The 13,794-nt window shown below is 41.5% G+C and overlaps 1 protein-coding gene across 10 annotated transcripts in view; it reads left to right on the top strand.

The window, feature by feature from the left end:
* Positions 1-13,794, top strand: part of RASGEF1B (RasGEF domain family member 1B) — a 570,403-nt gene that overhangs the window by 535,267 nt on the left and 21,342 nt on the right. For 5 of the 10 annotated variants that reach the window (XM_067035910.1, XM_067035911.1, XM_067035912.1 and 2 more), the window contains one exon: positions 12,180-12,362. In XM_067035910.1, coding sequence (XP_066892011.1) covers positions 12,180-12,362 — 183 coding nt within the window. Of the gene's footprint in view, positions 1-180; positions 580-940; positions 1,067-12,179; positions 12,363-13,794 lie in introns of those variants that run through there. The other 5 variants (XM_067035916.1, XM_059067534.2, XM_067035915.1 and 2 more) reach the window with 5 other exon arrangements.

Here is a 13,794-nt window from a genome sequence, read left to right as displayed (position 1 = left end):
CCTGCGCCGGGATCTGCCGGCCTCCGCAGCGTGGGAGGACAACCCGCAGCCGAGCCACTGGAGTCCCGGGCCCTCGGGGACGCGTGGGCTGGCCGCGGGCGCCGGGGGCGGTGGCGGAGTGGGCGGTGAGCTGCGCCGTGATTGGTCCGCGGGGGCCGGCGGGGGGCGGGGCTGGCCGCGAGGGCGGGCACTCGAAGAGAAGGGGGTGTGCGCGGCGGCGGCGGCAGTAGTTTCAGTATCAACAAGGCATCCAACTGGTTGGGCGGAATTTTTTGCGCGCTTTTGCTTCCTCTCCTTTGGTTGTGTTGGTGGGCACACGGAAAACAGCCGGGAAGCCGAGGACCCCGGGTCCATCTGCAGGTGGGTTGTTCCCTGGTCAGCAGTTCTCACGGGAGAAATCGGAGTCCGGCAGCGGGAACGCGCCACCCTTCTGCGCTCTGCGCTCTCCCAGGCGGCCCGGGAGCTGCGCGCGGAGCATCCCGGATCTCTGACTGCCCCCCGGCTGCCGGTGCCCCTAGAGACGGCGGAAGATTCTGGCCAGCGAGCGCTCGCTGGTGCAGAGCGTCCCGCAAAAGCGGGGTAAGTGGGGAGTCCTCCTGCCTGGCCGCCGAGGGCATCTGGGGCCGCCCTGGGAGCGGACATGGTGCCAGCAGGTGCGGGTCCCAGCCGCTGGGGCCCGGGCGGGGACAGGCTTGGGTTTTGCTTTGCTTCTCTTGCCCCGATCCCGCAGCCAGGTCTTCTGTCTCGAGATCTTGGTACAGTTTTTGAGGATTTGTCTGAGTTCTAGTCGCTTTCATCCTTTCTTCATCCTTTCTTCCCTTCCTGTGCACAGCTAGGCTGTTTCCTTCTACTTCTTGGCTAGTTTTCGTGAGAGTGTGGGGGTGTGGGTGAGCAGGTGGGGGTCCTGCTTATTTTTGGTGACGGAGCCTTATAATCTAAGGTCTGACTCTCAGGAAGAGACAAGCGAACAGAGGTCACGTGCTCGCCACTGACGAGGTGATATTCTTTCTCCGTTCAGCTGGTAACTTGGGACACAACGTGTCGCCTTGCTCTTGCCTGAGCTCAGGTGAGTCGTCTCGGGTCACCTGGCCAGGCGATAATAACGTGAACTGTGGGTACCTGAGAGCCTCTCGGGCTGCTAGCGGGGGGACGCTCCTCTCTCTAGGGGAACCGTGGAAACAACTTCAGTGCTGTACAAGCGGAACAGGGCGGAACAGGGGGGCTGGAGTGTAAGTGTGTGTGTCTGTGTGCGAACCACTGGAGTATTGATTCCCACCTTACCCCAACCGGATCCGCGCAGCTCAGGCGAAAGCAGCGTAGCTAGGTCCTCTGATAGTGCGGAGGGCGGCACAAGTGTAGTAAACCGCAGGAGGGGATCTCTAGGGAGCCACTTTCTTTTCTGAATGTAAATGTGTCCGTCTTCGCCGACGAATTCGGTGGGTATAGTGTGTATGGATGAATATGCACAGAAATTTGTATATGTGTGTTTGGGCAGAAGGCGTCTCCAAGGAGTTCTTCGTCAGCAGCACCATGTGACGATGGCCAGGGACCGCTGGTGTGCGTAGATCTATATTTAGCCCTAGATGATCTCTAATAGCCGAGGGTGGGGTGTCTCTGAACTGAGTGCATAAAGGGGAAGAGTTCAGGGATCAGGGTTTTGCACTCTTGAATAATGTCTGGTACAGTCAGTCTCAGATGGGGTGAATAATTTTTCTTTCCTCCCGAAAACAGTAGCTAGAGCTTGGCATGTGATAGCTGTGTCTTAGTTTAAAACATGGACCATGGTGATAAGCCTGTGTTAAGAAACAAGGAGGTTACAGTTAACCAGAGTATATGCCTGATTGGAGATTTGGAAGGAAAACAACTAGTCAGGTGAGGTTTAGAGCAAATGTAGAATTGACTTCTAAAAGGAAAGAAAAATTCTTGGCTGTCAAGATTTTCATAGCAGATTAAGAAGTGTGGCAGCTTGTTAGGTCCTATCATTAATGGTTAGTTTATGGGGGGGGGGGCAATTGTTGGGCCAAGGAGGACCTAAGGCACTTGACAGAAGTCAGGGTTCACAAGCGGTGCTCTGTTATGCCTTTCAAACAGGTTTTCTGGCAAAGTGGAGAAGATCAGCTACTGATTAGCAAGTGTTTTGTTGGCATTCTTCCACGACATGTGGGTCAATCCTTTGTTTTTCTAGGGGTGGCACTATTTCTGGCTACTAAGTGTAGTACTTTTCAGTGGTCTAATGGAGTGTTAAATTCTTAGAATTGATTTCTCCCCTGGTGCATTTTCAGTCTTGCTCCATTTTATATGCTCCACTAGACATTTAATCTGATTCCTGAGATCATTCTGTCTTTTGGAACAGAAAATCACCATAAACTATTTATATTTATTTTTAAAATTTAGTTTATTCTTAGGCATATGTTGTTAAATATTTTAAATATTTATTATTTATCATAATAATTCACATTTCTTATATTATTACTAACATTATATTCTTACAGTCTAACTACGGGCCAATAAACTACAATAGACCAAAAAAAAAAAAAATCAATTGAATAACACCTATCTAGGAAAAAGTAAGAAAATTGAAGGGGCAAAGCTAGGTGACTGTTTATGTTTGTAAGTTACCTAATATGGCACCGGAAGTGCTGAGATCAACTTTATCAATCTCCAGAGGTGACCTGGAAGAATTAGACTTTGGAGGAGCATTTGGATGACCCCAAAGATAGTACCTGCTTGGACAGGAGATGAGAAAATTACTTGGGAGAAGAATCTGGAATCCCTGAAGCAGGGACTTAGAATCTTGATTCTGGTGCCACAAATAATAAATGGAAAAACCATTATAACATTTTGTAAGGTCTTAAAGAGACAAATTGTACTGTTGAAAATACTGCTTAAGATTGATGAGATTTTTGTCTTTAGTGGTTGAATTCAGGTGTTACCTCCCCTTTCGTTGTCCTTTTTGGTTTTCCAGTTAAATCTATAAAAATTAGATTTGTGCAACCCTTGATTATCCTAGGATGACAGATGTAGCCTAACTCTGTGGGCAGATTTCTGCCTTGGGAATAGAGCCTAGGGTTCTAATCAATCTGGAGCCCTAACAAGTCACTTACTCTCTTGCTATACCTGCAGGATCTGTGAAATTGACGAGGTGTTGAACTAGAAGATTTATGAGTCTCTTTTAGCTCTGTGTTAACTGATTTATCTCGCTGTACTATCACCTCGTTCATTTGCACCCTTTATTAGCTGTGGAACAATCAAGGCTGAAGAATGGTCTGCAGTTAGATGTTCAGCTACTTGGTGCGTGGAAATGAAGAGAGAAGAGTGAAATTTCTACTTATTGGTGAAAATTATGTAGAGATTTATTATCTGCTTGAGCTGTTTTTTGCTCTTGTTTTTCTCCTACAAGTGTATTTAAAAATGCTATTTTCAAGAAGGTTGAGTCAGGAAAATTTTTTGGACTTTTTAAGTCAGTGTTACTATTTTGTCATTTTAAAACCAGTCTTTTGACCAATCATTTTTTCTTAGGTTTGTGTGTTTATTATTTCATTTCAAGGTACATTTATATCCGGAAGTCATTCAATTGATTCAAATTTTATTAGGAAGCCCTGGTGTGAAAATGAGTTTAACACAGGGAAAGTACAAATGAGTCTTGTAAGAAAGGAAAGCACTTTATAGAATGCTAGTATCCTTCTATTTATCTAAAAGGAAAGAATGGAGGGCGGTGTGGGATAAGGGTAATTTTTCAGGAACTTGCAGCCAAAAAACTAAAATTATCCCGGTAACCATGTTCCACAATAAATTGTAAATAGAAAATTCTACTTGTTTACTGAATGTCCTCACTAAGTATGCTGAGGTGAACGGGGTTTAGAAACATAAACCCTTTTAGTAAAGGATGCTCCCCATTTGATAGTCTATAATTTGGCTTGAGATCTATCATATATAAATGATTCAACTACTTATATCTGTGCTGTTCAAGGTAATGGCCAGTGCTGTTCAGTAAATAGCCACATGGGGATATATGAACTTAAGTTTAGCTAAATTAAACAAAAATTGCCCTAGCCACATTTAAGTGTTCAATAATAGCTACATGTGGTGAATGGCTGCTGTATTGGACAGAAGAGGAACATTTCCAATATTCCAGAAAGTTCTTTTTTGACAGCACTTAATTTGATAACAATGATTCTGATTTTCCAGAAGATCACTTTTATTCCTCTGGGAAAATGACAATTCTCATCTTAGGCACCCAAGACATAAGGAAATAAGACTGGCTTTATATGTTTTCAACTGTATATCATGAGCAATGCCACTTTCCAAAGTTCAATAATATTCCACGATCCCAAACACCAATTTCTCAAATTTTTCCCCCAGAACTCTAATTATCCTTTGACTTTTCTAAACCAGCATCTACTGTTACTGCTAGAAAGCACCAATCCTTTCAAAGACAAGGCACGTGGAGCCATCTACTGTTAAGCTGAGGAACTGCATGGCAGTTGTAGATGAAAAACATTGCAGGAAGAATGTCAACATGTGCTGTGATCAGTTTCTACAAAAAATATTAGTAAAGATTTATCTCATAGAAAAGTTTCAAATGATTCTCCAGGCCTATTTCTAGTTGCCACGTACTGAATTGTTGTTTTGTGTCTTAATTAACTGCTGACAAGATATACTCAAGACAAAAGATGACAAATTTTAGCTTTGTTTTTCTTCCAGGGAAACCAAAGATGGTAATTATTTAAGTCAGAATCCCTTTCCTCCGTTAATTAGGAATTAGTGAAGAAAAATTTAAGTAGCATCTAGGACAAATCAAGCAAAATGCACATTCATTTTTAAATGTGGAATCCTATAATAAATCAGGAAATACCACCATTTCATCATTGTAGAGAGAAACAGGACCTTCTTTCCTCAAAAATACTGATTATTTCCCCTTGACCGTGAAATCTACAAAGCATTTGGGGCTCAGTTCCAAAGAATGTACTTATCTGGGAGTTACTTACTTTTTGTTCACATGCCAAAGAAGTGAGTTGATTCTGAGTGTCTACTCTGTTTTGTTTGTAATCTCAAACAATACCTCTTTTTTCAAGGAGGTTAGCAGAGGTGTAGCATTTCTAGTGTCCAGAGATGCTGCTAGAAAGAAATGAGAAGATAATCTTTGAGACTTTTTTCAAGCTCAAAATAAGCATGTTTTATACAGTGTGGGAGACTTGACTTTTACTTTCCCCCAACTTGAATCCATAGTTAGAGAAACACTCTGAGCGTACAGTCAGCACTTGTATTCTGAGATCCAGTCGTGCCAAAAGGAGGCTAAAAGTACTTGAGATCCCAGCTGGAGTAAAATTGAAATGTGTGAACTCTTTCTCATTCCAATCTCTGGAGCCTCAAATGAAAAAAGGAAGAGGCTGCATCTCACCAAAGTGCAAAGTTCCTTTGGAATTTAGATGGGAATTTGGGAACCAGTCATTGCCGGATCTTAAATTAAGCCTCTCCTCCCTAAACAAATATGCTTTCAAAGTTCAACTGTGATAGGGAGGCCTTCCTCTACCTCGTTTGGATACATGCCCAGCATTTGAACAGAAGCGAAAGGTTAGCGATCAATATAAAGACATTGGATTTATTAAATATTTCACTGAAGTGCTCTATGATGAAATAGGGGCCGAAATAAACCTTTTTTTTCTTGGACTCCTACCTTTGCTATCTCATTCTCCTGAGTGTGAAGGAAATGCTGACTTGACATCCTGGCAGAGATTTACCAAACACCTAAAGCAAATGTTGAAGGGTGGGTTTTGATTTAGTTCCCACACCATCTTTTCCTGGCCCTCTTCCAATTTGAACTGTCACCTGAAACCACCTTAGCCTGATGCACCTGCCTCCTCGTAAATAACCTTGTGCAAAAGCAGTCACTAATTCAAACACAGTCTGTTGTTTCCAAAAAGGCAGCTTTTCATCTGGTGCTTTAGTTGGTTTGAAACCATTAGGCATGCCTTTCAAATCCATTCATCCCTTAAATCACCTAGAGCTTGCTTCCTTGCTGCTGGATCAATGTCATGCTGAACTTTTGCAGGGTCCTTGGAAGGACATGATATATCTTTGTGACTGAATTAGCTACCCCCATAAGATATCTTGTCTGTCAACCAACTTTTCAGCTTCCCAAATTAAATTTAAGAAAGAACATTCATCTTGTATACGTGGGTTGGATATCTTTTACTTCCCCTTTGGGAAGTTTTCCAGAAGAACCTGTAATCTGTATGCTAAGTTTGGCAGCTCAGAGCTTTCTTTTAGCCTGGGTCACTGTTTTTAAAGCCAAAGTCTGTTTCCCATTGTCTCATTGCCTCCCCCTTAGCCCAAAGTTCTCCCTCAATGTGTGTGGGGGGATCTCTTTAAATATCTCCACCCAGACCAAAAGAAGTGTCTTTTTCATTCTCTTCAACGCCATTGGATCAGTACTACTAGAAAATATTTACATGTATTGGTTGATTTCTAAGGAGCCAGTCTACAATGTGTTAAACCAAGGTTCCCTTCAGAACCACTGTGTTCTCCTTCTTTGGGGAAGTAGATAAATACGATCCAGGTTCTGTACCTGCTAGCTCATGTGCTTCCTAATCTGGGGTCTGAACTCCCTGAAAGTATATACAAACTTGTTGGTCGATTTCTCTGGGGGCAGTGTGTGGAGAAGTTTGTGATCTTCCAAAGAAGTTAAGAGCTACTGGCCAAACGATATATCCTGAGTTTCCAGCAACTGGCTTACAAATGAAATTTTGCAAGGTGAGAATTGCTTGTGAGATTAATCTGTCCTCTGTCTTATCTTACTGGTAGTGATTTGAATAGTCAGCAGCTTTTTCAAGCATCTCATATAAATCTCACCTTTTCCAGAGGAGTTAGCTACTTTGAAGTTTGACTTAAGAGCAAATTAAGGCCAGTACTTAATGCTGTCACATATTCTTATTTTGGAAATAGTCAGTTTTTCCTAAACCAGAGTTTTGGTTAGCAGGTCCCCATAGCAGTACATTGGGTTGGGCAAAATTTGTGCTAAAGAAGGATGGCAGACAGTGGAGAAGTTGGTGTTGAGATTATGTTGGAAAGGGTGGAGAAGAGTAAATTGAGAGTTTACAGAACGCAACAGACAGAAAATAGTAATTGTGAGAGCTCTAAAGAGAAGGTTTGCTACAGATAAGAAGTCAGAGCTACATTGAGATTAAAGAAAATAAATGGAAGCTGTAGGGTAGGAACCGCCTTACACTTAGCCCTTCTTCCACCGGGGAAGCTTTAGCAAATGGTTCCCGGAGTTAATAGCATCCGGGGCTAAATGCTTCTCTGGATTCTCATGTGCAGTACTTGGGTATTCTATGAATTTGTTTTCTTAAACAAGAACCAAGCCAATAGTTAATATTCTGAACTTCACTTTCTTTCATTCCAGAACTGAAGCAGGTAGAACTAAAGTCTTGGATGTCAAATTTGAGTAATGCTGAACAAACTGGTTCTTGATGTGGGTAATAAGAAGAAAGGTACTTGAGAGGAAAAAAAATCTACTATGTTTATCTTCTTAGGTGCTTAAAAATCCACCTCACAGGCAGTACTTTCTGTGCCATTCTGCTGACCTTTCCCCTCGTTTATCAAATGCATCTATTACACAAGGCACTTGATCTTTCTGGAAAATGGTTAGACTGGCCACTTGCTAGAGATTGTCTAGAAATTAGTTACATGTACCGTGATCCATGATATCTCTTTTGGTCATTTGTCTCATCAGATCTTTTTTACTGGAAATCTGTAAAGTATGTACAAGCAAGTATTACTGTATTTCGTTGAATCTAAGATGTCATCCATTGTAAGATGCTCTTTTATTTTATATATTGCTAAAAAAATGACTGTCAGTTAAACAGGTTTTCTTATCACTCAACTATTTATATGAATCCTAATTTCAAAGAAAATAAAATATGAAGAAGTGTATATTAGAATTTCTGAAGTCTCTGTCTAGATAGGACTATGCTTTGATTGCAAAGGTCAGTAGCTTAAATACTTTTGTTGATAGTGTTGCTTTTTAATAAGAGTAATTAATGACATTCATACATCTTTGGGGCAAGGATTTATGTAGAACATGTAAAACATGTAAATTTTTCTAATAGCATGCAATTTGGGACAGACTGACAGGCTTTTCATTTTATGGTTAAACATTAAAAGTTCAAAGAAGACCATTTGCAGTATAACACGATGTAGTGTAATAAATTTTGAACCTGGAATCTGAAGACTAGGTTTGAAACCCTGCCTGTTTGTCCCTTATCCGATGTGTAACCCCAGCTGAGTAATGAAGTTTTTCTGAACCCGTGTTTATGCAGTCAAACAGAGTAAGGATCCCTGCCAAACAAGGTAGATATAATATCCAAAAAGGCATTTGTAGGCAGTAAACTTTACACAGACGGGAGCTGCTGACATTCTCAGAGCCTTGCACACCGTGCACCTAGGCATTTCTCAGGGGAGCGGCCTTGAGCAAGAATCAGAGAAGTAAAGGGCTGTGGACTGTGGAGACCTTTTCCAGCACACAGGATCCCATAGTAGAAGAATGCACACTGAGGAAGGTGGAGGCCTAAGGAGTTGACAGGATATGGCAAGGTGGGAAAATAGGACCATTTTGCATGTAAGTAAGGGGCTGGGTCTCTTGGAGTGACTTAAATCTCAGCCATTGGTTGTTGCTCTACGCAAGATCAACAGTCAAGTTCGTTTGTGGTCAATCAGCTGATTGGCAACAGAACTTTGGGCTAATTAGAAGGCAGAAAACAACCTATGCTAGATTCTTTTCTTAAATTTGATTTTTAAGTATAATAAACTCTAACCTCAATTAACTTATCTCGGTTTGGTATCCATGGCTATTTGTAGTATTTTCTTTTGGTGCCTGGTTGGAGGGCTTTTTTGTTGTTTTTGATATTTTGTGCCTCCTCAAAGAAATCCTGTGACACATTTCCAAGGAACAATACGAAGACCTTTTGCCATTGCTCTAAAAATGCTCTAACTTCGCTATAAAGAAAATTGGTAGTTTTGTTATCGTCTAGAATTTCGGAAGGAGTGAGCAAAATTGCAAATAATTTTCCAGATTAAAAAACATACCTGGAGGCAGCGGCTGAGTAAGTGACTTTCCAAAGTTTTCGCAGCTCTTAAGCCCTAGATTAGGGCTTCACTAAATCTGGGTCCTTGTCCAGATCTGAGTCCTTGTCCACTTTATGGGAGTAAATAATTATAAGTACACATATTTGGTGGCTTTTGGTGCTGATTCTTTGAAAGGGAGCTCTGAGTGACTTGTGACTACTTTGCGGCTAGTGCTTTCTGTCAATCAACCAAAGGCAGCAGAGGTGCAAGATTCAGAGGAGTGCCGTGGGGCTCACGTGGTTCTGTAGCCACGTGGCTGTGTGGTCCTAGCCTGGTCACTTCACCTCACTGCCCAAGGTCTCAGTTTGCAAACTGATGGACAGAGAAGAGTGGACCTGATTGTCATGACACTTGGGCCTTGGCTTCTTCTGTGACTGTTTTGCGGTCATTGCTAATCCCTTAGCACACATTCCCCACCCGGTTACAAGCTTTGAATCCTCACTCTTCATCTGGCCTTTTGGCAACCACTTTGGATTGATTGCATTTGGGAAGTGAAATGAAATCTATTTTCCATCTTGGACCATTTGATTTCTATGGTCCTTTTGAACTTTTAACATTTTCTGATTTCTCTGAAATTCCCAAATCCTGGCCAACCTTCTCCCCAAAGCACTTAATATTAGGACGGTTTCAGTAGTAATGAGTAAGTGCAGAAATCAAGGAAAATTCATGGTTCTTGGCAGAAAAAAAAAGAAAAACAACTTCAAGGGCATGAATAGAGTGAGTTTCACTTGTCATCCTGGATACCAAGGATATTGTGTGGTTTTAACCATTTAAAGCTTTTTTTAAGCCAGAGGCAGGAAAACCACATCCAGAGGGAGGTTCCTTCCAGGCTGGAAGAAGTAACTTTCAGGTGTTTCTCATCTCAGGTCCTGGCGTCCCAGTTTAAGGACATTTTGAGTTTCTCAGGGCAAGGGTAGACAGGCTCTTGTTTTTCTTCTCACCAGGGGCAACCCATTTGCAAAGATGATATTGCACATGAAACATACTCATAGAAAACTGGCAATTTGAAGAGGACAGAGACATACTTTGTCCGTTGCCTTAGAGAATGTTAACATTGAGTTATTCATTTAACCGTGATTCCTATGTGTGAGGTCTTACCAACTAAGTGGGGAGCATTTGTGTTAACATTTACGTCCTTAGTTCCTGATCCTTTGGCCATTATGACCATGTCCTGCCCAAGTGAGAGGGATGGTAATGATGACTCTGGTAGTGACAAGTGTCCCCAGACAGAGTGATTCTCAGTCCTCACTTTCTTCCCATTTGTAGCTATTTTTTGAAGTATAGTTGGTTTACAATGTTGTGTTAGTTTCAGGTGTACAGCAAAATGTTTCAATTATACATATATATATTCTTTTTTGGATTCTTTTCCATTATAGGTTATTACAAGATATTGTATATAGTTCCCCGTGCTATAGAGCAGGTCCTTGTTATCTATTTTATATATAGTAGTGTGTATCTGTTAATCCCAAACTCCTAATTTATCCCCCCCGCCTCCGCTGCTGCTTTCCCTGTTGGTAAACCCAAAGGTTTGTTTTCTATGTCTGTGAGTCTGTTTCTGTTTTGTAAATAAATTCATCTGTACCATTTTTTTAAGATTCCACATATAAGTGATATCATCTGATGTTTGTCTTTCTTTCTCTGTGCTGGATCCTTCTTATGTTCTCCCTCAGCCATTAGTTTGTGGATGGGACAGAGCACAAAATACTGAAGCTTTTTTTTTTTTTCTATTTCTCTTTCCTGATGCTTCTTTCCCTAAATGCCACTTTCACCTGCCAAGTCGCCTTATAATGGACTTTGTTTTTTCCCAGCACCCCACCCCTGGCCACCCCCCGCCCCCCGCCCAGGCATGCGCACACATTGTGATGCTGTGGCCCCCATTAGTGGGAACTGAAACAGATGCACTTGGAGTAATGGATGTGCCTCCTCAGACAGGCCCTCCCCCTTTCGGATGCAGATATCTTTCAGCATCTTGAAAAGAGGGATTAACCCGGGTTGTGTCCTCCTGCAGCCTCTGCACACCCTGTCCCTGTCAGTCCAAGCCCTGGAGTTTGGCTTCCCCTCATTGTTTGCCTCTGAAGCCCTCACTCCCTGCAGCTCCTGAATGCCTCCATTGTCCAGACATGCTGCCAGAAACTGGAGTCTGTTTTGGGGGCCGGAAGCTCTGTCCCTAGGAATCCAAGTAATAACTTAATAGCCTTTGGCCTCTACCAAGCATCCTCTAACAAGGGCTTTGTGAGTTGCAGAGCACACAGATGAAGGCAGTGCTCCTTGTTCCACAATTCAGGTGTTTTCTCAGCCTGTGTGTTTACTGAGAACTGAGGCTTTATAGAGCTCTCCACCCCAAAAGAATTTGACACAAAGGGGTGAAAATCAGTAGCATTCGATCTTCCAGTGAAAGCTGGGGAGTCAGCATCAAATCTCTTGATATATGCGTGCATCTATAAACACACACACACACGCACACACACACTTTAGTTCTAGGCCTCTTTTACAATTCCATTTTTTCAACTTCTGTTTTGGTTATCTCCTCATATGCCCAATGCTAGTCTGGTATTTCTTAAGTGTTATGTAATTCTTCCCATCCAACTTTGAAGGCCTACACATTTCCATCTTAGGATAATACTTGACTCAGGGGATTAAAGCAATTTAAAGCTCAGTTCCCCTCCCTGACTTCATAACCGAATGTGAAGGAATGATATCTAAACACGGCAGCCAGAGACTTGAATTTAAGTACAGATTGGAGCCTTTGATCCAAGTGTTTTATGGTATTTTATTTTTATGGCATTTTATGGTATTTTTATGGTATTTTATTTATGGTATTTTATTTTTATTTTATGGTATTTTATTTTTCAGTACATTGGTACTCAAAAATATACATACATGTGTTATTCAAAGAGAAATTTGCTTCTTGATGGGTTCTCAGATTGTATCAGAACCTAACCTATTTTAAAAATTGCCTGTTTCCTCGTGATTATGAAAGCCTAATGCCTATTAAAGTTGACTTTTCTTTTGCATATTACTGACACTGTTTTTTCCTTTCTTATTCATTTTAGGAAAGCATGCCTCAAACGCCTCCCTTTTCAGCAATGTTTGACAGCAGTGGTTACAACCGGAACCTCTATCAGTCTGCAGAGGACAGCTGTGGAGGGTTGTATTACCATGACAACAACCTCCTCTCCGGATCTCTGGAAGCACTCATCCAGCACTTAGTACCTAATGTGGATTACTATCCGGATGTAGGTATCCATGTGCCCCTGAAACACGTCCTCGGTATCCAGCAGAATTTACGATAGAATAGACAGGGACCCTAGATGCTGCAGAATTCTATCTGGGTTACTAAGCATTTTTCTAATAAGAAATTGCATATTGATTATTGAGTGCTTTGAGATCAGATTGAACCTGGATATGATATGTCTGTGTATCAGTTTTCCTTTCACGGTTGTTATCACATTGTAGTCAATCAGAGACCATCTAAATGAAATACCCGTAAGGTTTGACTCATGCATATACCTTGGTCCTTAAATAGAAATTCCAGAGAACATTAGATGCTCCTAGAATGGTTAGTGACTTTTTGTTTTCCAAAACTATGCTGAGAAAAGTGAAGTTACACAGGGAAACTTCACAGAAAAGAGAACAAGAGTTACATTCAAGATGCAATTCTTTATACATTTGACATCAGATGACAGGTTTGCTTGTTTATGTTTTACTTTGATAACTGACATTTGTATGGATAATCCTTTCTAATTTAAGGAATTCATTTACATTTTCTCAGTCTTTATAGCAATTCCAAGAGGCTAGAGAGGAAGAAATTGAAATTCAGAATGCTGAGGAATTTGCACATGGTCTCACTCCCAGCATCAACATTCAAACCCAGGTTTTCTATTTCTGGGGCACGTGATGTTTCTTCCCCCTTCCCTTGTGCTACGGCTGCCCCTGTTATGCAACAGCTGCTTGTTGATAAAGATTTCATGAAAATATGCAGACACTAGATTCAAATGTTTTTACAAATATAATAATGACCTTGGCGTGCAGAGGGTAGTTTGTGCTTGCCACAAACTATGTAGTTCACCATATGTTTCTTACTGCGTTATCTCTGTGTGTGTGTGGTTTGTTACGTAGCATTTTCAAATATGTTGCCACACAGGGAAAACTTCTAATCAAAAGTAAAAGGCATCCCTTGTTCAGCCCTGTAAGTGTTTATGAGCTACAAACGGCACCTAAGGGGGAGAAAAAGCCATGGAATTTTTCTTCTTATTGGGAGTATGAATCTATTATAACAAATAAGCTTTACTTCATCACTGGCTTCTGGGGAGACATTGTGGTTAAAGAAAAGTATATAGTGTGATATTATGTTTTATCAAATTGCTTAGCCTTTGAGCGAGTAAATAGATTACTTGAAAGTCTGTCTTTGAATGTTCTGACACAAGCACACAAATGGTCCAGTGTGTCATACTGGACCCACTGGAGATTTCTTGAGCTGATGTGGGTTGGGTGATTTTTTGGTTTCCATTGAGTTACCATAATATTTGGACACAGAACAAGATTCTGTACAGGTGGTATATTTAAGTTAGATTGATCTCCCTGGGCTGAATTTCATTCTTCTTTACTAGACTGAGTTATATGTCCTGGTATCCTGGCTCCCAGAGGATGGACGTAAAAATGTACTGT

This window comes from Kogia breviceps, chromosome 6, assembly GCF_026419965.1.
Source record: "Kogia breviceps isolate mKogBre1 chromosome 6, mKogBre1 haplotype 1, whole genome shotgun sequence".
Taxonomy (NCBI): domain Eukaryota; kingdom Metazoa; phylum Chordata; class Mammalia; order Artiodactyla; family Physeteridae; genus Kogia; species Kogia breviceps.
The sequence above is the reverse complement of the archived record's forward strand: the minus strand, read 5'-3'. Positions and strand labels throughout refer to the sequence as shown.